The 27,355-nt window shown below is 50.4% G+C and overlaps 1 protein-coding gene across 1 annotated transcript in view; it reads left to right on the plus strand.

Annotated features, from left to right (window-relative positions):
* The window catches only part of LOC125947377 (sodium-coupled monocarboxylate transporter 1-like), a 452,303-nt gene that overhangs the window by 407,620 nt on the left and 17,328 nt on the right, over positions 1-27,355 (plus strand). Inside the window, exon 4 of the mRNA XM_049671972.1 lies at positions 25,867-25,976. Coding sequence (XP_049527929.1) covers positions 25,867-25,976 — 110 coding nt within the window. The remainder of the gene's footprint in view (positions 1-25,866; positions 25,977-27,355) is intronic.

Consider the following 27,355-nt stretch of genomic DNA (forward strand, 5'->3'; position numbering starts at 1 on the left):
AGACACGAATCCTACACACGAAAATTGCACCTGTTTCCCGCTGCGTAGCGGTGGTAATACTTAGCAGACACAATCGTTAGCACGCAATGTATGCACGGCGCTTGTCAGCTCAGAAATGGCCAGACCTGGTGAGGGGCCCTTTAAGCCAGGTCACATGGAAATGAGTGAGCCGTCTGGGTTGTTGAAGCACAATTGGTGTTGCCGGCACTGTGGCTTGTCGATCGCGGGCTGGTGACTTGGCCTTGGTATTTCTGGCACTCTAGAAGTCCGTATTCCGGGGACAAGTTTGTAGGCTTAGGCTTGCTCGATGGTCCGGAGGTAGCTTTGGCGCTTTCGTGGTTAATGCTGGATCACAGCTTTGCCGGGGCATCTGGTATGTGAACGCAACAAGCACCTCCACCAGATGTCACGATGTATGGACTGTGAAAAGCACACAGTGGAAAACTGTGTATCACGAGACTAATTCTACTAGCTGTTTATTCGGCGAACTTGTGCCCCTAAAGGTGTGTTACGCTTGAAGCACAGTGATAATGGCGCGCACAGTCGGCGAATATCGAAAACCTGATCTGCGGACCTGAATGCGTCGGCTATACATAAATTGTTTGATGAACTTTCCAGCGTAATCGCTGAGGGCTCGTGTAAGTTCTAGAATGTGCACCAGTATTCCCACCGCACATAATTTGATTAAACGAGGCTCAGTGGCAACATAGACAACAGACAGAACCATAGATGAAATTCGAGAGACTTCTGATACAGAATGGCCAGTCATTGCGCTGAGTGATTACCTTTAGGATTTGTTAGCTGGCGGAATGCGGTCACCCGATGCTTGTCAATGCTGCCTTCATAAAAAGCATCGTCCAGGTGCTACAAAGGTAACACAAAAGTCAAATACTACCGAATAAACCATCTTACTCTTTAGAGCGCAGCTCTGTCGTTGGAGTCGGTGGCGTAACCGGGCGAACGAGAACAGCGAAAGATCAAAGAGCGAACGCGGAGCGAGAGATGAAGGAGGGGAGCTGCGAATGGCGGATACCAATGAGAGCTGACCCTTCAGTGGTGAACTCTATGCAGTGATGTCCTCGCAGCAAACTGGTGTTATGTGGACCCACCGGACCACTCGATGTGTACTCATATCTGGGGCGCTGTATCGTAAAATGATTCCAAACTGTTTTGAATCCTAACTCCTGACTTCGAATTCACGTAACCACCGACGCAAGCATCGGGCGGTGATCCGCAGCGCAGCGATGTCGTAGGCATGCCGAAAGGGCTCGATAAGGTTTTACTGCCACGTAAAAAGGTTTATCATGCCGAAATAAATACATGCTCACCGGCAGGTGCGAGTAGCGAGAGCCTGAGCGATCGGCGGGCAGCCATCTTCTATTCCTTCCGGAACGGGGCAGTCTCTGGCTATTCAGAAAATTTTTCAATTTTGGTCGGCATACTAATGCATTTTTTTAGCGTACACGTCACTTTGACGCGGTGAGTTTTCACGGCTTTGTGAGGTCGCGTGACAGACAGGCGAAGTGGGCGCAGCCAGAAACATTGGGACCAATAGCAGAGGGCTAATGGTGAAAAGGCGTCGAATCAGGAATGATTATTTTTATTTTGGGCGGTTTATTCATGCATAATCAGAGTGTATACGTTATATCAGATGGGGAACTATCGCGGTTTTCGTGACATCGCGTGACAGAAAGGCGAAGTTGGGAGTGGCCCGAAAATGTTTTAACCAATCGTGGAGGCTGATTGCAGAAATTGGAATCAAAACAGTTGGTATCATTTTACGTTATAGCGCCCCTGGTCTCAGCCGGACCGCTAGTTTCGTACTATCGTCTCCTCGCGACAGGTCACGCTCACGCTTGTTTGGTTATCTTGGTTTGATCTCGTTCGCACTTGTTTCGTTTGTCATGGTTGGCGATTGTTTTTTATAATGATGTGTATAAACCATGACGTCCTGATGCAAAGGTTTTTGGAGGCAGTGCGCCATATCCGATTCTGTACGGCAAGCCGGACCCACTGTACAAAGACACGGAGGCGACACCCAGTACCTCATTCTCCTTGACTTTGGAACGCGGCGACGGCGCAACAGAAGAGACAACACCAACATGATTATCATCAGTGGCAACAACATCGTCATCTTCATAATGCATGACTTGCGCTATGAAGGAAGGACGAAGAACGCAAACACAGCGCCGACCTGTCAGCAGACGAAGGAAAAAGCACGCGACACCTCGCATCTACAAAGAGGAGGCGAGATTTTTATTTTGTCACGTGACTGCTACAGCGGCTCTCCGTTAGTTGGTGAAGCCGCTCTGCCACTGCAGCGTTTTAACGCCGGCGGTGCGCCGTGCGCATTTTACCACTAATGTGTATAGAGCTTTCTGTGGCGACGATCGCGCCTAGATAGCGCCAAAGTAGCCCGCGCTGTCTGTTTACCGATAACGCCATCGATAGGGTATGCGGCGAGCGCGTCAACACAAAGCTCTGCATGAGCGGAGAGCTGCCTGCGGTGGCTGCTATGAATTGCGCTCACGCGTCACCCACGCACTGCCTCTCGCGATAAGCGAGTCTGTCGCGCCACACTTAGCTCCGTTTGCAAGCTGCCGCACGTGACAGATTGTCCGCAGCAGCCAATATATCGCGTAATGAAAACAGGTATAGACCTGCGCTCAAATTTCGCATTAGGGAGTGTCGTAATCGCCGGTGAACTTTTTTTTCATTTGTCTGAATTTCGAAAACTTGCCCTTAGGCTATATCCAAAGAAATGTCAAAAGTACACGAAAAGATTTGATTCATGTAAAAAATCGAGAAGTGAACGATAAAAAGGTGAACGAATCCAACGTTCAAGGTCGGGTGGCGGCCAGACCGAAGGCCTGTTGCCTGGAGGTGGCGGAAACGGCTTAGGTGAATTCCGGGGCATGTTCATAGTATGTGTGTCACTGTCGCATTCTGGATTGTAGTGTCACAAAATGGGCACGATGTATCCTAGGGACCATGGTACTGTTGTGGCAAGAGAGCTTGTATAAGAGCTCGTGTGGTAAGTCGGAGGTTTTCTTCTTTCCCGGATCAGTTTTACGATCAGTAATATGCTTCAAGGAGACCCGGCAGGGCTGCTCGAGGCCCCTACTGGATGCGCATCACGATATTCGTAGTCGCAACCTTAAGGCGCTGAACGCTATCTGGCAGTAGAGTGGACCAAGACACTCTACATGTGTCGCGAATGGCTTGAGTCGACTCCTTGCGATTGATGAGCTGAAAATATTGAGCGGCTTTAACAAACGGGAGCAACGCCGCCAAGCTGTCACGTGCAAACTCGGCAAGATAGGCGGGTGGGGCGGAATCGGCAACCTACGATCATGTCTGGCCTACCTCTTGTATTAATACGCACAGGAGAGCTGCGTGAACCATGGTGCCATTAACACTGACATGAGTGTATGGTACGACAGTCGCATCGTCTTGAATATATCGGCGTGACGAAGGCGGGAAACGGGCATTCGCCTGGCTAGGAACCAGGGTATACAGACGACCAAGAGGCTTATTGCCACTCATTGTGTCCTGTTCCACGGACATACATGGCATGTCATTCAAGCTGGACTGTCTATTCATGTCTCATGTACCTGACCCATGCAGCAGCCTAGCAAAGCTTTGATGGCTTAAGGGGGCGCCGGCATCGACTTTGGTGCACCAGCTCGTCGATAGTGTTGAGTTGGGACTCGGCCTGTAGGGTTGGCAGTGGAGTGAGACGCGGGAGTCCCATTATGACCCACATAGCTTTCTGATTACTGGCTCAAGGCGAGCCCACTCTGTCTTCGTGGCTGCAGTACAAAGCGAACAAAAAGGCTAGCCTTCTCGGTGCGCGTTCCGCCAGATTTGTTCGCAATCCGACGTACCAAGTGTACCGTTTGTGCGGCCTGTTGCTTTGCATTCTTGACCCATGGCCCTACTGATCCGGCGGCATCAATTTTAAGGCCGTGTACACCTAGAGTTCAGGCCTCGCGTATTGACTGCCGATCTAGAATTATGTGAAGAGACCAGAGTGCCAGTAGACGGCACCCATACTTGTTTGCTACTGACATGTACGCTGTCTTGTCCTTGGATAATTTCAACCCCTGTCAGAGCACACCAGCTGCGAGTCACGTTTAGGGCCTCTTGAAGCACTTCTTCTTGGCGGCAGATTTCAGGATGAACTGACCAAATAGTGATGTCATCTGCATACATAACGTATTGTGCGTTATGTGTGATCGCTAGCTTTCAGGCTAGTGGAAAGAGAGCGATGGTGAAAAGGTCTGGTGCGAGTAGAGGTTCTTGTGCGACACGCTGATGTGCGATGAACTAACCTGCTGCTTTGCCAGCCAGGCGAATGGAGAAGATTTTAGCGTGCAGAAAGCTTCGACAAATGTGCCCGCACCACTGGGAAACTGAAGCCAATGGGGAATTCCAACAATTGCTTCGGGGCTCACATGATCATAAGCTCTGCGGATGTCCATTGCCAGAACAGTGCGAGTTCTTCGGGAGCCTCCTCCTATGATAACCACAGAAGAAACGTACGCAGAGCCATCCTCAGTATCCAGATGGGGACGGAACCCGATTTGACTAGGATGATACCAGGAGTATCGCTCTAGTCACCATGTAATACGTGACGTGCGCATAGGCTCCATCAGCTTGCCCAATGTTGAGGTTAGCGCCACGGGCAAATATCAGCGATATTGTCTGGGGGCTTGCCGGTTTTGGGAATAGGGACCATTTCTGCATGCCACCAAGAATCACGAATGCCTCCTGTAGCCCAGGCTTTGCTTATAGCCCTCAACAATATTATTTCCTTGCAAAAAATTCCTTGAGCGTCAATAGTGCTCGCCTTTGTGATGTATCTGTGGTCCATATGCACAGGACCTTCTTAAGTAGTTCAAGGAGCGCCTAACTGTACTCGAAGGTTACTAGCTATTACGGCTCATGCTTTCCTCAGACAAGTGGTAGAACCCACATGTAACTGGAGAAAAATTGGTGATTTTTTATTTTATAAATTCATTATGAAGTGGACCCTCGCAATGTCGTTTTTAGAACGCGGCGAGCAATTATTATTGAGTTTGTAGGAATTAACGTGACGACGGCGAACGAGCCGTGCCGTCGTTCCTAGTTAGAAGGCAGCGAGCCGAGCCAACACCACCTAGTCTAACTGGTGTTGGCCGAGCGGAGCCTGCGACGACCAGCGTCTCAAGCTCCTGGAACAACACTGTGCGTGCCGAGCTTGCGCTTCGAGCGCGCGCTGCGCTTCTTTATTGTTTTCTTGACAGTCGGCGCCAAGGCACTGGTTGTGGGCGCCGACCAAAGCGCCCCGCGTTGCGGCGTCGGTGGGCGCTACAGGGCCTCCCGCCCAGACGGAACGTCGATGAAGGAAGTGAGAGAAGCTAAGTTGGATCCTTGTACTCCAGCCTGCAGCTTAGGTGCGCCTGTTGCTGGCGCACGCGCAGACGTCCATGAGGCAAGCGGCTCCGGCAGTGTGGCATTCGCTGTTGTCCTTGCAGGGCTGTCCGATACATTTCTGGCGGTGGTCTGTAGCTTGTCGCAGGTCTTGCCGTCCAGCGAGCGGACGAACTCGAGAGCACAGTCGCAGAGGTAGCCGAGGCCGGCGGCTGCGCGGCCGGTCAGGTGCTTGTACGTGAGGCTCACGGTCTCAGATGGCTTGTAGAGGTAGCGGCCCTCGCTGCACGAGGCCCCGCGAGGATCGCACTGGGCGTTGCTCGTGCAGGTGTCCTCGAAGATGGAACCAAGGGAGATGGTTGCCTTGGTGACCTGCGCGTCGATAGGGCCGTGCATTCAAAGACGAACTTGCCGTTGTCGTCGGCATCAAGAGACGTCGGCATCAACGTGTCCGAAGTCATTGACCGCTTCACTAAACTTCCCCGCCGAGTGAAGTTTGTCCTTTAGATAGGGAAGCGGCAAAAATCAATGCAAGTAAAGGTTCTGTTCCTTCAGGTACATAAACGCGTAATTATGAAAACGTATGACTGTTCATTAGTTTGTAAAACCGCAGAAATTATCTCCGTTTATTCAAACAGGTAGCATCATGATCAAAGCTATCGTGTGAAAACGAAAATTACGAGGACATATGTTTATGGCCGTTCACCCAGTTCCTTTCTCGGTGTTTCGTTCTTCTCTGCCCCTGTCAGTCCATCTCAATCTTCCTGCGAAGAATATGTTTCCCGCCTCGTCCATTGTCGCCAGCATGCCCGCGTCAACACCGCAGCAAGACAGCGGGACCGCAAGGATTATTATGACGCATATCGCATAGTATTCTACCAGCCTGGCGATGAAGTGCTGCTCTGGACACCAGTTCGCACTCCTGGGTTGTGCGAGAAGTTTCAGTGTCAGTTTAATGACACTACACGGTTCTAGAAATGACTTCTCCAGTTAATTATCGAGTGACCCCTGTTGTTTATTCAACTGACCGCCGTTGCCGCTCTACCGAGGTGGTCCACGTTTCTCGTATGAAGCCCTTCACGCGGCGTTCCCCGTACCTTTAGGCAGCGGCCAGGATGGCGGCTGTCGCGCGAGGGAGATTAGTGTGGGCATTTATTGTGCACTTCTTCATCATCTGTACATTAACATCATCATGCGTGTGCTCCTCATCTTCATCGCGCGTGCGGGCGCATCATCATCAGCGCGGACTGTGTCGAAGGCTGTTCAGACTCGTTGTGGACGCCACCCTTCTTCGCCGTGTCGTCTCTGGGGCTCAATAAAGGTCCGCCCTTACTGTGACGTCACAATATATATGTATATATATAGAAGCGTAAGTGTTATTACCACCCACCACCCATGCCGCAGACCCCTCCTGGGAGCGGAACCACCAGCCCAGTGCCAATCGAAACTCCCGTCCATCGGGCCAGCCGCAGGATCCGGGGACGGCCCTCCTGAAGACACCGCAGCGCTTCGGACCACCTCAACCGGTATAGGAAGCGCAAAGAGCAACCGGCACGCACTCGTTCCATGGTGACGTCTTCGAAGACGTCGGAGACTGGATGGCCGACATCGACGGCGTGGCTGAATACAACGAATGCGACGACGCAACTAAACTTAGAATTGTCTATACTTTTGCCTGGAGGACAGTGCGCTCACACGGTTTCAAAACCGTGAGGAGCAACTGATGTCGTGGCGTGAGTTCCGCTGTCAACTACTTCACACATACACCAGTGTGATCGCCGCGAACAAGCCGTTACCGCGTTCGTCGAAGGCATGACGCGCCTCTTCAAACGTGGAGACTCCGGCATGACCGAGGACAAGAAGTTGCGCCACCTGATGCGAGGAGTGAAGGAGCAGCTTTTCGCCGGTCTTGTGAGGAGCCCTCCCAAGACTGTCACCGAATTTCCATCCGAGGCTGTAAGTATGGAGAAGATGCTTCAGCAGTGCTCATATTTTTACGAGCGTCAAGTTAATGCACCTACACACATTTTCACAGCCATCGCAAGCAACAATGACAACTTTCGAGACCTCATCCGCACCGTTGTGCGCGAAGAGATTCTGAAGGTTTAAGGCACACCAGAAGCCACGGGGAGCTTCATTGCGACTGCTATAAAAAATGAAGTGCACCAAGCACTCCGGTCCACCGTTCCTTTTGCTAACACCGTGCCTGCACCTTCTGTACACCACCGTGCGACCTATGCAGAAGCCTTGAGACACCCTGCTTCGTCACCTCCGCTGTTTGTTCAGGCCACTCATCCGGTTGTGCTTCCACCAGCCCAACCGGTGCAGTACATTAAGGAACGATGCACGGCTCCATCATTTCCCCATGCCGCTCCTCCGGTTGTGCTTCCGCAGGAGCAGCCGGTACATGGTAAATTGCACCTCCACTCGCCGTATATCCCCTCGGAAGTCGGATGTTTGGCCTACACCCGACCGGTGTCCTCTGTGCTTCCACTGCGGTGAGGTAGATCGTTTGTATTACCAGTGCCCATATACCAACGCTTCGGCTTGCGGGAATTTTCCGCGTGCTCGCCGCCCCCCCCCCCCCCCCCCCGACTTGGCCAATGACTTCGGGACATTGAAGACTATCTTGCTAAACAGCGCATGCCACCGCCTACCAGGCGGTAACCACGCTCGCCATCGCCAAGACGATTTTCACCACCACCCCAGCGATATTCGAGCGCACGGTCGCCAAGTCCTCACCGGGAAAACTAACTACAGCGACCTGTGGGGGCGAGGCCACTTGAAGTCGACGCGCTGAACACCTCCTGTTGACGCGAACAATTAAGGGTACCGATCCAACGTCAACTGCAGCTGAATGGTATGACCGGCTCTCGCGCGACATGCCGCTGGTGATCGATGGTTACGCGTTTAGCGCTTTAGTGGATACCGGAGCGGACTATTGCATCTTCAGCGGGAAGATGGCGACGCTTTTAAAGCGAGTAATTACCGCTTGGCATGGCTCGGAGATTCGGACAGCTGGTGGTCACGTGGTTGCTCCACTGGAAACCTGCCCGACTAGAGTTCGGATTCAAGGTTCGACATTCGTGGCGAGCTGATTTGTCCTACACGAATGCTCCCGTGACGACATTCTCGGGGCTGACTTTCTTCAGGAATACGGCGCTGTTATTGACCTACGAGGAGGCATAGCCACCTTCTCAGCCGACCGAGAAATCGACGGGTACGACGACAAGCGACGTGATGACGCCCTTCGTATTTCCGCCGAAAGTGTTACGCTTCCTTCACGAGCCAGTGTCCTAGTCGAAGGGATGTGCGGTGGAATGTGCAAAGGTGAAGTGGTTGCAGAAAGTAAGTTATCGCATCTATTCACGCAAGGTGTTTGTGTGGCTAGGAGTGTTCTGTAGCTTCGTGCTGGCCGATCTCAGTTGCTTGTCACCAACTTTAGCAACGAGCATCGACACCTTTTTCGCGCTACTTCTATAGCGTTTGCCGACGAAATAGAAAATGTTGCTGCATGTTTTTCCTCTGAAGCAGTTGGCATGGCTGACAAGTCACTGCGCAACATCAAAATTATTTCGGAGCTATCGCAAGGCAACCAGGCAACTCTGCCCGAACTCTTGCTTGAATTCAGGGCATGTTTCGCAAATTCGTCGAAGGTGCACCAGACTTCAATTACAAGGCACAGGATTATCACATGCGACGACGCACACCCGACACGCCAGCAACACTACCGCGTGTCGGCAAAAGAACGCCAAGCGATTTGATCGCAAGTAAGAGAGATGCTTCAAGACGTCGTTATCGAACCTTCCAACTGCTCTTGGTTGTCTCTAAAGTCCCTAGATTTCCTGTTCTTTTTTAAGTAGCGACATCTACTTAGTAGCTACGTCGGCCGCCACTATCTTCCTAGATAGCATGCGACCGTGAACGACCGCTGCTATCTACGCTGTTCGCAGCAGTGGGCAAGTTAATGCGGGTGAACAGCGTTAGGAAGACCATGGTTGCTGGAATGCTTGTTGCTACTTAAACAAAGCAAAAAAAATATCTAGCGACTTTAGTCGTCTCCGGTCGTTCGTGTAAAAAAAATTCCTAACCTTGCACTCGGCCGCGCAACGCTTGCAACAACGAAGCTAGGCGATTGTAGCCCAGCATTCTCAGAAAAGTGCCACTTTGGTTACCAAGAGCTCAAGTCTCTCGGACACGTTGTAAGCGCCAGAGGAGTCCGACCCGATCCCGAAAGTTTGTGGCGGCAGCAGTATTTCCTCCTCCTGTAGATAAGAATGCTGTGCGGCGCTTCCTGGGCTTGTGTGTGTATTATCGCCGTTTCATTGAAAACTTCTCAAAGGCAGCGAAACCTCTGACTCGCCTTACAACTGATGACACGCCATTTCCTGGTCGAATGAGCAACAGGCAGCTTTCGCTGAACTACGACAACGCATGCAGTCAGCACCCATCCTGGCACATTTTGAAAACGAGGCTGACACGGAGGTGCATACTGCCGCCAGTAACATTGGTCTTGGCGCAGTACTCATCCAACGTCAAGACAACATTGAAAGAGTAATATGTTATGCTAGCCGCTCGCTGTCCCGTGCCGAGGTGAACTACTCTACCATAGAAATAGAGTGTCCCGCGGTCGTGTGGGCGATCACGAAGTTTCGCACTTATCTCTACGGCCGTCCCTTCAAAGTGGTGACAAACCACCATGCTCTATGTTGGTTGGCGAACATACGCGACCCTTCAGGACGACTGGCACGGCGGAGCTTGCGACTTCAGGATTTGTCGTCGCTATCGTTTATAAGTCCGGCCGCAAGCACGAAGACGCTGACACACTGATGCGCGCGCCGAATCTGTCAGTCGAGAGTCAGAGGATGATGACGGCTTCCTGGGTGCCATTACTTCATCGGACTTGATCAGACGGCAGCATGATGGCCCTGAAATTCGACCTATCATCGACCACATAGAGGGCCGCCCAACAACTACACCATGGCATCCATGTCGCGTATTGCCATCCTTCTGTGTACGAAACAACGTGCTGTACAAGAAAAACGCCCGTACGAATGACCAAGCCTACCTTCTGGTGGTTCCAAAAGACTTGCGGAACGATATTCTTTTAGCTTGCCATGACGAGCCGACATCTGGCCGCTTAGGCTCCGCGCGAACGCTTGCCAGAATTCGCGATATGTATTACTGGCCCGGGCTTTCGGTAAGCTTCAAGCAGTATGTCAAAGGCTGGCGTGAACGTAAGCGGTGAAAGTCACCGACCATGAAGCCCGCCGGGTTTTTGCAACCCATCGAACCACCTTATAAGTCGTTTTTTTTTTTTAGCTGAGCAACACCGGACTTTGAAAGACGACTGCTTACCATTCGCAGTCCAACAGACTCACGCAGTGATTGAACAGGACCATCACAGACACGACTTCTATGTACATCGACGTGCAGCACTAATCATGGGATCGCATCTTGCCTCACGTGACCTTCGCGTATAATAGCGCCGTACAAGAAATTACGCGATTCACACCATTTCGCTTCCTTTACTGCCGTGAAGTTCAGACGATGCTGGAAGCTATGCTTCGGTATCAAGATGACGAGCACCTCCCAACTGACGCCGAAGAATTTGCTCAGCGCGTTGAGGAAGCTCGCCAGCTGGTGCGGCTACACATCGGTCAGCAGCAACACGCAGATGTACGGTGTTATAACATCCGCCACTGGCAAGTGTGCTACAGTCCCGGATGCCGAGTGTCGGTGTGGACCCCTGTTCGCTGCAGTGGCCTTAGTGAAAGGTTGCTGAGCCGGTATTTTGGACTATACAATGTGCTGCCCCGCATTAGTGATGTGAACTACGAGGTCATTCTGGACAGTGCGGCACAAACATGGCGTCGACAGCAACCTCGCGCTGACATAGTTCACGTAGTTCGCATGAAACCCTACGTTGCGCGTTCGTGAATATAGTTGTTTTTCATTTATTCATTGTGCTATTTACGCTCCTATTTGTAGCGAATGCAGTTACCTCTCCGCTCCTTGAATGTGTAGCGGTGACTATATGCGCGAGCGTCTGCCTTCACCATATCTTTTGATTATGTTTTTTTTTTGCCTTACATCAGTTCTTGAGCATCGAGCCGATGCTCTTTCCGGAAAAGGGGGAATATGCCACCTGCAATAGTGGGCACAATGCAAAAATGCAGGCAAGGAGAAGGAGCAAGAGGTGCGCGTGCTACACTCCGGCGCCGCTCGATAGCCTGGTTCTACCGCCGTGTATTTCAGTAGCCAGCTGCTCTCAATAAACGTCCTCAGTTTCCTTCTTCTTTCTGGGGTTTACGTGCCAAAACCAGTTATGATTATGAGGCACGTCGCAGTAGAGGGCTCCAGATTAATTTTGACCTCCCGGGGATCTTTAACGTGCACTACAACGCAAGCACACGGGCGTTTTGCATTTCGCCTCCACCGAAATGCGGCCGCCGCGGCCGGGATTCCATCCCGCGACCTCTTGCTCAGCAGCGCAACGCCTTCGCTGACTGAGCCACCATGGCGGGTATCGCCGTTATACCCTTTCAAGGCACGTGACAATATATATATATATATATATATATATATATATAGCTATTTGCCAGACTTCCCAATACTGCCGCCAAGTCGTGGTGCGAATATCAGCCCGTACAGCTCCTGCGTCACCATCAGAGGACGTGGTGCGAATTGTTCGACGTGAACTGGAAGCGATGGTGCCCGCCGCTTTCTGTTCGCGTGGCCCTGATGTATTGGGGGTGGTGTATTGGGGGCCCCTCTTTCCGTTCAGTTCCTGAAAGAGTACCTGAAAGAGTACCCCTCTTTCAGGAACTTGAAAACATTGGCCTACATTCTGCTTGTGCTGTCGCCAACCCCAGAGTCAATGAACGTCCTTCTATTATTTTCGCTCCACCCCGATGCTTCTCTCCGCGTTATCACAACCCGACTGAGTGGAGAACTGCGGGCGACCAGCCGATATGTTTCACTTGTCGTCGCATTGGGCATGTCGCCCAATACTGTCGTAAATCGTGGCCCTCAACACCTGGCATGCCGACCAACCTGAGACGTTTTGATGGAAGTGCCCGCCATGTGACGCGCACCGCCGAGTCGAACAGCGCCGACAACTCTGCCAGGAACACGTGGTACAGCCGCTGACCATCGCCGCGCGGACACAAGTCTCGTTAACCGAAAACACGTCGCCCATCTTCCCGTTCGCTGCAGCCACGTCGCCTTTCGTACCCTGTGGCTTTCGGCCGCACCCTTTCGGAAAACTAGGAAATGCAGCCCTCGGAGGTGGTGCTGCATTGACTACTACTTCAGGAAATCGTCTGTCTGTGCCCACAAGGAGAAGTGTAATTGATGTTCAAGTAGACGGTGTACCTGTCCAAGCACTCGTCGACACTGGAGCTCACCCATCGGTGGTGAGTGCTAGCCTACGTAGACGTTTAAAGAAGGTCCTCACCCCAGCAGCTGCACAAGTGGTTCGTGTGGCCGACGGCGGCGTGCTGGTTGTTCATGGAATGTGTACTGCGCGTTTAAGTATAGCCGGCCGCCTTACTTCTGTTCTCTTTGCTGTGATCGACAACTGCCCTCACGACGTTATCCTTGGGTTGGATTTTTTATCCAATCATTCTGCTCTCATAGACTGCGTAACCGGAGTCATTCAGTAGGAAGTGCCTCAACTCGGTGATGCTCTGAGCACCATGGAAAAGTATTTGGATAGTGCAGCAAACGCGGACATGAGAAAAAACGAAGACGAAGACAAGCGCTCGTTGGTGATGATGGCCGACCAACAAGCCCACATTGCCACACTCCGAGCGCTGCCCCACCACGCCTGTGGTCGCTTGAAGATGTGCGTCTGCCACCCGAGGCAGTCACTTACGTCGCTTTGACCACACAGCCACAGGTTCCTGACTGTGAATATGTGATTCGCCCAATCGTCGACGTGCTTTTGAGCCGAAACGTTGCTGTTCCGCATACGCTGGTCACGGTTACCAATAACGACGTCGTTCTTCCGCTTCTGAATTTCAGCCTGTGCACTCAAGTGCTCCCGGCCGGCATGTTCTTGTCCAGCATTTTTAGTACTTACGAATTTGACTTTGAGAGTCTGAATGCCGAGAGTGGTTTAATAGTGCCAATTGCAGCTCACAGCTCTGGTTACTTCATGGATGACTTCGCGAAAAGATTGCACCTAACCTCACCTCTGATCAGGCCCAGGCCATACGTCTCCTGCTCGAATCGCATCGTGACACTTTTTATTTCAGCGAAAGGCCTTTAGGCCAAACGTCTGTTGTTCACGACTGTACAAATACTGGAGACACGAATCCTACACACCAAAATTGCACCTGTTTCCGCGCTGCGTAGCGGTGTAATACTTAGCAGACACAATCGTTAGCACGCAATGTATGCACGGCGCTTGTCAGCTCAGAATGGCCAGACCTGGTGAGGGGCCCTTTAAGCCAGGTCACATGGAAATGAGTGAGCCGTCTGGGTTGTTGAAGCACAATTGGTGTTGCCGGCACTGTGGCTGTCGATCGCGGCTGGTGACTTGGCCTTGGTATTTCTGGCACTCTAGAAGTCCGTATTCCGGGGACAAGTTTTGTAGGCTTAGGCTTGCTCGATGGTCGGAGGTAGCTTTGGCGCTTTCGTGGTTAATGCTTGGATCACAGCTTTGCCGGGGCATCTGGTATGTGAACGCACAAGCACCTCCACCAGATGTCACGATGTATGGACTGTGAAAAGCACACAAGTGAAAACTGTGTATCACGAGACTAATTCTACTAGCTGTTTATTCGGCGAACTTGTGCCCCTAAAGGTGTGTTACGCTTGAAGCACAGTGATAATGGCGCGCACAGTCGGCGAATATCGAAAACCTGATCTGCGGACCTGAATGCGTCGGCTATACATAAATTGTTTGATAAACTTTCCAGCGTAATCGCTGAGGCTCGTGTAAGTTCTAGAATGTGCACCAGTATTCCCAACGCGCACATAATTTGATTAAACGAGGCTCAGTGGCAACATAGACAACAGACAGAACCATCGATGAAATTCGAGAGACTTCTGATACAGAATGGCCAGTCATGCGCTGAGTGATTACCTTTAGGATTTGTTAGCTGGCGGAATGCGGTCACCCGATGCTTGTCAATGCTGCCTTCATAAAAAGCATCGTCCAGGTTCTACAAAGGTAACACAAAAGTGAAATACTACCGAATAAACCATCTTACTCTTTAGAGCGCAGCTCTGTCGTTGGAGTCGGTGGCGTAACCGGGCGAACGAGAACAGCGAAAGATCAAAGAGCGAACGCGGAGCGAGAGATGAAGGAGGGGAGCTGCGAATGGCGGATACCAATGAGAGCTGACCCTTCAGTGGTGAACTCTATGCAGTGATGTCCTCGCAGCAAACTGGTGTTATGTGGACCCACCGGACCACTCGATGTGCACTCATATCTGGGGCGCTGTATCGTAAAATGATTCCAAACTGTTTTGAATCCTAACTCCTGACTTCGAATTCACGTAACCACCGACGCAAGCATCGGGCGGTGATCCGCAGCGCAGCGATGTCGTAGGCATGCCGAAAGGGCTCGATAAGGTTTTACTGCCACGTAAAAAGGTTTATCATGCCGAAATAAATACATGCTCACCGGCAGGTGCGAGTAGCGAGAGCCTGAGCGATCGGCGGGCAGCCATCTTCTATTCCTTCCGGAACGGGGCAGTCTCTGGCTATTCAGAAAATTTTTCAATTTTGGTCGGCATACTAATGCATTTTTTTAGCGTACACGTCACTTTGACGCGGTGAGTTTTCACGGCTTTGTGAGGTCGCGTGACAGACAGGCGAAGTGGGCGCAGCCAGAAAACATTGGACCAATAGCAGAGGGCTAATGGTGAAAAGGCGTCGAATCAGGAATGATTATTTTTATTTTGGGCGGTTTATTCATGCATAATCAGTGTGTATACGTTCTATCAGATGGGGAACTATCGCGGTTTTCGTCACATCGCGTGACAGAAAGGCGAAGTTGGAGTGGCCCGAAAATGTTTTAACCAATCGTGGAGGCTGATTGCAGAAATTGGAATCAAAACAGTTTGGTATCATTTTACGTTATAGCGCCCCTGGTCTCAGCCGGACCGCTAGTTTCGTACTATCGTCTCCTCGCGACAGGTCACGCTCACGCTTGTTTGGTTATCTTGGTTTGATCTCGTTCGCACTTGTTTCGTTTGTCATGGTTGGCGATTGTTTTTTATAATGATGTGTATAAACCATGACGTCCTGATGCAAAGGTTTTTGGAGGCAGTGCGCCATATCCGATTCTGTACGGCAAGCCGGACCCACTGTACAAAGACACGGAGGCGACACCCAGTACCTCATTCTCCTTGACTTTGGAACGCGGCGACGGCGCAACAGAAGAGACAACACCAACATGATTATCATCAGTGGCAACAACATCGTCATCTTCATAATGCATGACTTGCGCTATGAAGGAAGGACGAAGAACGCAAACACAGCGCCGACCTGTCAGCAGACGAAGGAAAAAGCACGCGACACCTCGCATCTACAAAGAGGAGGCGAGATTTTTATTTTGTCACGTGACTGCTACAGCGGCTCTCCGTTAGTTGGTGAAGCCGCTCTGCCACTGCAGCGTTTTAACGCCGGCGGTGCGCCGTGCGCATTTTACCACTAATGTGTATAGAGCTTTCTGTGGCGACGATCGCGCCTAGATAGCGCCAAAGTAGCCCGCGCTGTCTGTTTACCGATAACGCCATCGATAGGGTATGCGGCGAGCGCGTCAACACAAAGCTCTGCATGAGCGGAAAGCTGCCTGCGGTGGCTGCTATGAATTGCGCTCACGCGTCACCCACGCACTGCCTCTCGCGATAAGCGAGTCTTTCGCGCCACACTTAGCTCCGTTTGCAAGCTGCCGCACGTGACAGATTGTCCGCAGCAGCCAATATATCGCGTAATGAAAACACGTATAGACCTGCGCTCAAATTTCGCATTAGGGAGTGTCGTAATCGCCGGTGAACTTTTTTTTCATTTGTCTTAATTTCGAAAACTTGCCCTTAGGCTATATCCAAAGTACACGAAAAGATTTGATTCATGTAAAAAATCGAGAAGTGAACGATAAAAAGGTGAACGAATCCAACGTTCAAGGTCGGGTGGCGGCCAGACCGAAGGCCTGTTGCCTGGAGGTGGCGGAAACGGCTTAGGCGAATTCCCGGGCATGTCCATAGTATGTGTGTCACTGTCGCATTCTGGATTGTAGTGTCACAAAATGAGCTCGATGTATCCTAGGGACCATGGTACTGTTGTGGCAAGAGAGCTGTATAAGAGCTCGTGTGGTAAGTCGGAGGTTTTCTTCTTTCCCGGATCAGTTTTACGATCAGTAATCTGCTTCTAGGAGACCCGGCAGGGCTGCTCGAGGCCCCTACTGGATGCGTATCACGATATTCGTAGTCGCAACCTTAAGGCGCTGAACGCTATCTGGGAGTAGAGTGGACCAAGACACTCTACATATGTCGAGAATGGCTTGAGTCGACTCCGTGCGATTGATGAGCTGAAAATATTTAGCGGCTTTAACAAACGGGAGCAACGCCGCCAAGCTGTCACGTGCAAGCTCGGCAAGATAGGCGGGTGGTGCGGAATCGGCAACATACGATCATGTCTGGCCTACCTCTTGTATTAATACGCACAGGAGAGCTGCGTGAACCATGGTGCCATTAACACTGACATGAGTGTATGGTACGACAGTCGCATCGTCTTGATTATATCGGCGTGACGAAGGCGGGAAACGGGCATTCGCCTGGCTAGGAACCAGGGTATACAGACGACCAAGAGGCTTATTGTCACTCATTGTGTCCTGTTCCACGGAGCTACATCGCATGTCATTCAAGCTGGACTGTCTATTCATGTCTCATGTACCTGACCCATGCAGCAGCCTAGCAAAGCTTTGATAGCTTAAGGGGGCGCCGGCATCGACTTTGGTGCACCAGCTCGTCGATAGTGTTGAGTTGGGACTCGGCCTGTAGGGTTGGCAGTGGAGTGAGACGCGGGAGTCCCATTATGACCCACATAGTTTTCTGATTACTGGCTCAAGGCGAGCCCACTCTGTCTTCGTGGCTGCAGTACAAAGCGGACAAAAAGGCTAGCCTTCTCGGTGCGCGTTCCGCCAGATTTGTTCGCAATCCGACGTACCAAGTGTACCGTTTGTGCGGCCTGTTGCTTTGCATTCTTGACCCATGGCCCTGCTGATCCTGCGGCATCAATTTTAAGGCCGAGTACACGTAGATTTCAGGCCTCGTGTATTGACTGCTGATCTAAAATTATGTGAAGAGACCAGAGTGCCAGTAGACGGCACCCATACTTGTTTGCTACTGACATGTACGCTGTCCTGTCCTTGGAAATTTCAACCCCTGTCAGACCACACCAGCTGTGAGTCACGTTTAGGGCCTCTTGAAGCACTTCTTCTTGGCGGCAGATTTCAGGATGAACTGACCAAATAGTGATGTCATCTGATCTGCATACATGACGTATGGTGCGTTATGTGTGATCGCTAGCTTTCAGGCTACTGGAAAGAGAGCGAAGGTGAAAAGGTCTGATTCGAGCAGAGGTTCTTGGGGGACACGCTGATGTGCGATGAACTAACCTGCTGCTTTGCCAGCCAGGCGAATGGAGAAGATTCTAGCGTGCAGAAAGCTTCGACAAATGTGCACGCACCACTGGGGAACTGAAGCCAATGGGGAATTCCAACAATTGCTTCGGGGCTCACATGATCATAAGCTCTGCGGATGCCCATTGCCAGAACGGTGGGAGTTCTTCGGGAGCCTCCTCCTATGATAACCACAGAAGAAACGTACGCAGAGCCATCCTCAGTATCCAGATGGGGACGGAACCCAATTTGGCTAGGATGATACCAGGAGTATCGCTCCAGTCACCATGTAATACGTGACGCGCGCATACGCTCCATCAGCTTGCCCAATGTTGAGGTTAGCGCTACGGGCAAATATCAGCGATATTGTCTGGGGGCTTGCCGGTTTTGGGAATAGGGACCATTTCTGCATGCCACCAAGAATCAGGAATGCCTCCTGTAGCCCAGGCTTTGCTTATAGCCCTCAACAATATTATTTCCTTGCAAAAAATTCCTTGAGCGTCAATAGTGCTCGCCTTTGTGATTTATCTGTGGTCCATATGCACAGGACCTTCTTAAGTAGGTCAAGGAGCGCCTAACTGTACTCGAAGGTTACTAGCTATTATGGCTCATGCTTTCCTCAGACAAGTGGTAGAACCCACGTGCAACTGGAGAAAAATAGGTGATTTTTTATTTTATAAATTCATTATGAAGTGGACCCTCGCAATGTCGTTTTTACAATACGGCGAACAATTATTTGAGTTTGTAGGAATTAACGTGACGGCGGCGAACGAGCCGTGCCGTCGTTCCTACTTAGAAGGCAGCGAGCCGAGCCAACACTACCTAGTCTAGGTGGTGTTGGCCGAGCGGAGCCTGCGACGACCAGCGTCTCAAGCTCCTGGAACAACACTGTGCGTGCCGAGCTTGCGCTTCGAGCACGCGCTGCGCTTCTTTATTGTTTTCTTGACAGTCGGCGCCAAGGCACTGGTTGGGAGCGCCGACCAAAGCGCCCGGCGTTGCAGCGTCGGTGGGCGCTACAGGGCCTCCCGCCCAGACGGAACGTCGATGAAGGAAGTGAGAGAAGCTAAGTTGGATCCTTGTACTCCAGCCTGCATCTTAGGTGCGCCTGTTGCTGGCGCACGCGCAGACGTACTTGAGGCAAGCGGCTCCGGCAGTGTGGCATTCACTGTTGTTCTTGCAGGGCTGTCCGATACGTTTCTGGCGGTGGTCTGTAGCTTGTCGCAGGTCTTGCCGTCCAGCGAGCGGACGAACTCGAGAGCACAGTCGCAGAGGTAGCCGAGTCCGGTGGCGGCGCGGCAGGTCAGGTGCTTGGACGTGAAGCTCACGGTCTCAGATGGCTTGTAGAGGTAGCGGCCCTCGCTGCACGAGGCCCGCGAGGATCGCACTGGGCGTTGCTCGTGCAGGTGTCCTCGAAGATGGAACCAAGGCGATGGTTGCCTTGGTGACCTGCGCGTCGATAGGGCCCTGCATTCAAAGACGAACTTGCCGTTGTCGGAGGGAAGCCTCTCCAGCTGGTTGATGGCGATCTTGGAGACCTTAACGGAGACGTCGTTCTTCACGGTGCTTAGGATGGATCGGTCGATGAAGTTCTCCAGGAGACGGCCGATTACGGTCCAGGTGATCGTGGCGTAGTCCTTGTACAGGCGCGAGAGCTGTGGGCCCCTGGGAGGGGGTTACCAGTGTGCGGGAATGCGCGCGCAGTGAGCTGCGCATCGATGCATCACTCGAGTTTGAGCCGCGCAGGCCGGGTTGTATGTAACCACCTTTGCAGGCTGAAGGGTTGTTCGAAAGTAATCCTCCGAGGGGGACGGCGGGGTTAGCGGAGCTTCTCCCAAGCGAGCACCCCTGAAGAAAGCCGGGCGTCTGGCCGGGGGTCGCTTGTGCTCGATTTGTATTCCGGTGAGTAACCGGTGGCCGCCTGGTTTCGAACCCGCAACCTCCCACAGCCAAGGCGGACACTCAACGAGGTCACGGCTGCGGTGACTTACGGCGCTGCAGCTTGCCAATATCGAACACGGCGCTGGATCGTTGGTAGGACTAGTGAGGCTCAGCTGCTGCACGGGTGCCCGGTGGAACGGTCCCTCGACCAGAGCCCGCTGACGATGCGCATCGTAAGGGGCCGGCGGGCCGTAGACTGCCGGCGTCCCTGAGCCGAAAGTGGTCCTCGTAAAAGTCGCTTGAACCATCAGGGCCTGGGTCAGGCCAGTAAGCACTAAGCGCAGGGCCATGATCCGAGGAGTGAGAGTAGCTGACGTGTCACCGCTCCGCGTGGCCGGCGTGCTCGCACCGTGGCCGGCGTGCCCGCACCGTGGCCGGCGTGCCCGCACCCGTGGCCGGCGTGCTCGTACCGTGGCCTGGTGGGCGCCGTGGCCGGTGAGCGCCGTGTCTTGGCGAGCGCCGTGGCCGGTGTGCGTCATGGCCGATCACGTCCGGGTCACCATTGTAGGAATTAACGTGACGGCGGCGAACGAGCCGTGCCGTCGTTCCTACTTAGAAGGCTGCCAGCCGAGCCAACACCACCTAGTCTAGGTGGTGTTGGCCGAGCGGAGCCTGCGACGACCAGCGTCTCAAGCTCCTGGAACAACACTGCGCGTGCCGAGCTTGCGCTTCGAGCACGCGCTGCGCTTCTTTATTGTTTTCTTGACAGTCGGCGCCAAGGCACTGGTTGGGAGCGCCGACCAAAGCGCCCCACGTTGCAGCGTCGGTGGGCGCTACAAGTTCGCTTGTTCTCAAGTGCTTTGATGTGAGGATTTCAATATACCTGTCTGTCGAGTATAAGACCAAGAAATCTGTGTTCTTTTATGGTGTTCAAAGTAGTTTATCAAAGCAGGGCTGTTTTATTGTTGCATAGTTCCATTTAACCTTCATTTACAATTTGTCCACAATGTTTAAGGCTTTTTGTAAGGTTGATCGAGCAAGGCTGGCACTTTATTGCGCAGAATAGCGGGGAACTACCTGACACTACTTTATTGGTCAGTTAATTCACACTTCCGTGTTCGTGTGTTTCTGAGGCGCTGTTTCAAAGAAATGAACCCTTACCAATATGTCCAACTGTCAATTTTACACTCTAATCTCCTCACCGTGCGAGAAAATTCACAGGGCAATCCCTTTATTGCTTCGCTTTGAACTTTCATGTTTTGTTGGTCGCCATGGCACGCCTACGTGAGTGATGAGTAAAAGTAATTTCAATAGCGGAATAAACACATAATTTGAAGCCGATTGTCGATAAACAATGTTGACCACAAACGATAGAAGGGTCAAGCTTTCAAAGAACTGAATCAATACAACGCAATCTGACGACAATATCAGTCATATCACGAGCTCCTTAGCGCTATGTAGCGGTGATCAGTTACAGATGTTACTGCGGGTGCAAAAGTTGCAGATTACTGAGTGAAGGATTCTCATTTATGAATGTTACAGTCAGTAACATCACTCGACATGAGTGCGCTTAGGCGCTTGCAAATCTACCTAGACATTCATTTATTTACAACTGGATCGCGCCAAAATAACTGTTTCGCACTATCGATTGCTTGGCTGTCTCCCTTTTCCCTGACAGTGTTACGAAACGCGTCATGCATTCACTGGCGTCTTTGTGTTAGCCAATCTAAATTCTTTGCTTTTGTTTTCGCCATTTAGAAAACTACCACTCACTCGAGTATTTCGAGGATTGTCGCTAGACAACGGCCTTATTAACTTTTACTGCCTTATATTTTATTCTCTTTTCAATTGCAGTGAACTACAGTTGTAGCATTTCACTTATTTTTCCACTGAGTATTTGCCCTCCTTGCCTGTCTGATGCAACCAGTGAGGTACCATACAGCGCGTGGGTTCACTTACAGTGCAGCTGTACATTTGGAGCATGCACCCTTGGTGAAAAGATGTCAAAAGGAGTGCATTTTGTTTGCAGCTGTTGCTGGATTGTGCACTGTTGCCTGGAGCAGCATTAAAAGTGATATAAACATAGGATCAAAAGAACAACTGCTAGTGTTCAACCCTATAACTCCTCGCGGCCATCAACACTGGAACACCTGCTACATGTGAAAAAACAAACACTTGTCGTATCATGCGTTGCAGCATCAAAACTTATGGCGCCGACGCATGTGGAACTGGCGAACAAAGAGGACGAGGCCGCCGCTAGAGCCTCCATGCTCTTCATCATTATCAATATACAGCTAACCCCTAATTTCACACTTCCTAGTTCTGCGCACGGTGCTGAATATTCCACAGTGAGATGGACTTCTCTGATCTGAAGATATTTTACTGAAGGTTTTTAGTGAAGGCGTTTTTCATTGACAGTGAGAAAATGGTCCTCAGGCTATTTCGTGCGCAATATTTTCCAACCGTTTCTAAAACGAAGTGCAAGAGAAGAGCGTGACTGCTGTACACTCCACATGACGCGTTTCGGCGCTGGAAATTTGTTGTGTCACTACATGCTTCAATGCTAATCACAATATCGTCTACAGAGTTCTCCAAGGCGATTTGTGCCGAATAATATTTTAATGCTTTCAAGTAGAAATTAGCATTCTTTGGGGACTGCAGTGACTTTTTGATATATCCGTAGCTAACCTGTTTCATGTCAAATTATGCCACTCGGTATGTTCCGGATAGACAACTTTGGCATTTGGGTATGCCCAGAATAGACAACTTGGGCCAATGGAGGCGCTACTGCGAATGACACGCTAAGTGTGTGAACGTTACAGGCCGATCATCCGGAACGAGCATGCGTCACTCGGTAGAGGGTCGGATACACAACAGATCAAGAGGCAAGATATAAAGTAGCCGAATAGAGAAAGTTGAACATGTCAACTACATAAAAGTGAGGAAGTCGGCAATAAATCAGCTGACTGTAGAAAAACAAGTGACGAAAAATGTGGAAGACACTAAGCTGCGCCTTCAAGAGTGAAACGCGGCAGCATTCAAAGATCCCTGGCTACTTATCAGGCTTCCCGGCAACTGCAGCTTTCTTTTGTCTCCAACTTCGCCTCCGCGCACGGCTGCCAAGGAGGCGAGCGCCATCTGGATGGTATTTTTGCAAGAAACAAACCGCGGCGAGCCGCTGTCTGAATGATAGAAATTCTACAAAAGGGGTTTGTGTTTGACTTTCCGCGTAAGAGAAATATGTTTTCTCGTATATTCAAACTACAATTCGGCGCTATCGCGTCTTTAGGTTGTGGTTAAGTCGTATTTTACGTTTTTTGCTGGCGCATTTTACTTCTAGAAATTCCATTAGTTCACTAACGCCTCAGCACTACGTGTAGGGACTGCATGGATGGGGTGGGTCGCCATAGATTATTTTTTGGGGCGCTGACTCCAGCGCTGACACCGACGCAGGATTTTCTGCGACGCGGGGTCTTTAACGCTATCACGTCAAAACGAAACGAGAGCGCCCATTCAGCGAGCAGCATTGAGCTTTAGAGAACAGAAGATTTCGGTAAGGGACAAATGAACAAGTCGGCAACATGCATGTGAGGAATTCAGCAGTAAAGCGTGTGAATACACTGCTTCAATGCTAATCCATTAACTTCGACAGTCATTGTGGGCTGGGTTCTGGCGGAATGTTTTAAACTAATAGAGTTAAGGGCCCTGTGGGGCAATAACTCCGGCGTCGGTGTCGGCGTGTCGCGCCGAATTCCGCGTCTGAGAAAGTCATCCCGAACCACCCCGACCACGCAGGCCCTCCGCGTGGCGCAGAGGCGTTAAGTGAACTAATTGAATTTCTCAAAGTAAAATCCGTCAGAAAATCTTAAAGTATGATTTAACCCCAACCTACAGACATGATATCGTCGGATTGTAATTTGAATGTAGGATAAAGCATAATTCTGTTACGGGGAAACTCAAACACAAACCCCCTTTTCAGCATTTCTACCATACCAACAGCCGCGCGCGCGGGCAGGTAACTTGCAAAAACACCATCCAGATGGCGCTCGCTTTCTCGGCAGCTTAAAACGACAGCGGCGCGCAGAGCGAATGTGGAGAAAAAAGAAAGCTGCTTTGCCGGGAAGGCTGACAAGCACCCAGGGATCTACGAATGCTATCGCGTTCCACTCTTAAAGGCGAAGGTTAAGCATCTACCAATTTTTTATGCTTTGATCACTGCCTAAACCAATCAAAAACACTAAGACGAAAGAAAGACTGCAGAAACTCCTTAGAGGGACATGTCAGATAATGCGCAAGAATTATTTCCAGTCGCTCATCTTCCAGTCATGCAATGAATGATTGAGGGGTAGAGTTACGCACACCGCGGCTCACTGTTTCAGTGATATCGCAATGTAGTGCAAGTATTGCAATGAAATGTTGCAGTCACCAAATCTGTGAACCTAATTCGTCGGAATTAATCTTATTGGGTGAAAGTAATTGCAATTATATTGTGTAAGGTTCAGTAACGTAATATCATTTTACCGCGACAGCGTTTAGGGCCCCGTGTCGGAGAAAATCTGGCGTCGGCGTCGATATCGGCGTCTGTGGTGGAGAAAATCATCCGCAAGCTACCCGACCGCCCAGGCCCTCCTCGAGGTGCCAGGTTTTGGTGAACAAAAATTGAATTTCTCACAGTGAAATCCGTCAGAAAAATGGTAAAGTACGACTTAACCACAGCCTACAGACATGATGGTGTCGAATTGTAATTTTAATATACGAGAAAACATAATTCTGTTACGAGGCGACTCAAACAAAAACTTATTTTCCAGGATTCATAACAGCGGCACGCTCGGGTAATTTACTTGCGAAAATGCAATCCAGATGGCGCTCGCATTCTCGGCAGGTCAAATTGAGACTTCGCCTGCCTTATGCGTTTTGGACAAGCGCGCGCGTCGGGGCCCAATAGCAAACAAATAATAAAATTCTTCTTCTTTCTGGGGTTTGACCTGCCAAACCAGTTGTGATTATGAGGCACATCATAGTGCAGGGCTGCGGATCAATTTTGGCCACCTAGGGTTAACAATTATTAAAATAATAAAAAAGGTGCTAGGGTCTTCACATTTTAACATAAGATTTGCCACTGGAAAAAACGACTTCCCAGCATTGCATTTCTGTTTAAAATTGAAGCCGACTTTAAGGGGATCGGTGTAAGCTTGGTCTTTGTAAGCTGGCTTTCCACGTTCGGTGTTGCAGTGAAGCCCACTGAAATTCATTGCCATTATTAATTTTCATTTGGCTTGAGCAATGTAAACATGATGAATCCTAATTAGGCTTGTATTCCTAATAACCTTACTTAAACCTGGTTAGTCCTAATCAGTTTAATGTTAATCGGCTGCCGTTTGATGCCTTTCTGCGTGGCCGCGTCGGATAGGTGGCGGTACCGTTAGCACAGCATACAACCTCATTCCTGTAGGCCCTCCGGCTAACGCAAGTGCGTCATTGAACTAATTGAACTTGTCAAAGTAATATGCGCCACAACATTCCTGAAGTACGACTTACACAAAACCTGGAGAAACGATAGCAGCGGATTGTATTTCGAATGTACGAGAAAACATAATTCTGTTACGCGGGAACTCAAACACAAACCCGTTTTCCAGCTGCTTTTTCTTGGGTGAGCACGCAATGAAACATTCCGACCAACTAGAGGCTAACAGCATTCCTGTAAAACCTTTCTACTAGAGGTTGAGCTTGATTGATAAAAAATTATTTCATAAGGAAGATGCCTCAGACGAGCCATTGTCCCAAAGAGGAGTTGATTGTACTGTTGTTGAATATCATGAGTTCCCACAGATTATGTAATCTGCACATATACCCATTGTCACGATAACAAGTGTTTGGCACTCGTATAAGAGTGACCTCTGCTAAACTTGTTTACAAATATTTTTTTCTCTCTCTAGCACTGTGTCGTCGGCGATTAATTCTCAAGCTGCCATTTTATATGTCGACGTAATTGCTCCTCGCTATAAGAGTGCTGAAGTGCACGTTCTGTGGATTACACGGGCCATTGGTAAGTGTTACTTTAGCATCTTATGTTTAACCAGTGTCAAGCTATCGTTATTGGGAAGAAGCCGGCCTGTTTTATCAGTTTATTCACCAGGAATCTTTTAGAAAATCACAATACGTGAATGCATAAAGAGTGTTGAAATCACTCAGCCGTGCACACAAAACGATAATATAAAAAACCGACAGGTTAAAGTGTCAAAAGAATGCAACAGAAAAAAAAGACAACGTAATATGAAACCTGAAAGCATAGGTTAAATCGAAATACTTTATCGTTATACTCAACCGATTAAGGGACGACCAACTGCGTGTAACAAAACTTACCTCCGCTACTTGTCGGTCGCGAAAGGTGCAAGTGGTTCACGTGGACCGCGGGAAGCAATGCCATCATAGAGTTCCTGGATGAAGCACCGCCTGTGTGATTACTTCCCTCGCATGCGAGTTTCTTCAACGCCAGAGGAAGCTGTTAGCCGTGTGGTGGAGCCCGAAACCAGGAGATTAAAAATAATCCGCGCGGAGTAGAAGAAGCCTCACTACCTGCGTCTCATCTCTACGCCGATTTGTTGGTGCTGTAAACATACCGACCTCATCTGTAACAATAATACTTGTGTCAATTTTGCAGGAAAAAAATATGCGTGGAATGACTAGTTTGATTTGTAGCGCAATAAAAACTACTTTCTATTCGATGACGCTGTTTTGCGAAATCTAAATATATTATATTGAATTTTCAGCTAACTTGAATAAAGCGAAATGCGGATCATGGGGCCTCTCTAGAAACAAAATTCTTTATTTAGACAGCAACTTGCTCAAGACAAAACCCCGTCAAAATGAATGTTGGGAAAGTGCGTACGTGCAGGAGTTCCGAGAGGAAAGGATGTAAGGCACGAACCTATGCACTTACTTGGCTTGTCACTAAGTGAAAGCTGGACGAGATCTAGCCCCCCCCCCCCCCCCCCGCAACCTCGACTATCTAATGGGGGCTCACTCATCCTGGGCATGGAATAACATCCTCGCCGGGACCAGCCTGGAGGATCAGCTGTCTGCCGTGGACAGAGCCGGGGAGGTGGCTGGCAGGCACGACCTGACAGACTATCTCCCCCCTTGAACGAAACTTTTGCCGAATGAAGTTATACCTACCTACCTACCTACCTACCTACCTACCTACCTACCTACCTACCTACCTACCTACCGAGCGGCCTAGTTTTGAAATGCTCGTACCATCACTCAAAGGGCTAGATTATAGACATGTTCCTTACAAGAATTCGGGGGTGTTGTAGTTTTAACTGCCAGACAAATCCAGTAGAATTAGTCACATCTCTTTGACATCTCGGATCCATAACGTGCACCGCATTCCCCACAATGCAAAGTGTTGTTCAGGTGCTCACC

The sequence above is a fragment of the Dermacentor silvarum genome, chromosome 8, assembly GCF_013339745.2.
Source record: "Dermacentor silvarum isolate Dsil-2018 chromosome 8, BIME_Dsil_1.4, whole genome shotgun sequence".
Lineage (NCBI taxonomy): Eukaryota > Metazoa > Arthropoda > Arachnida > Ixodida > Ixodidae > Dermacentor > Dermacentor silvarum.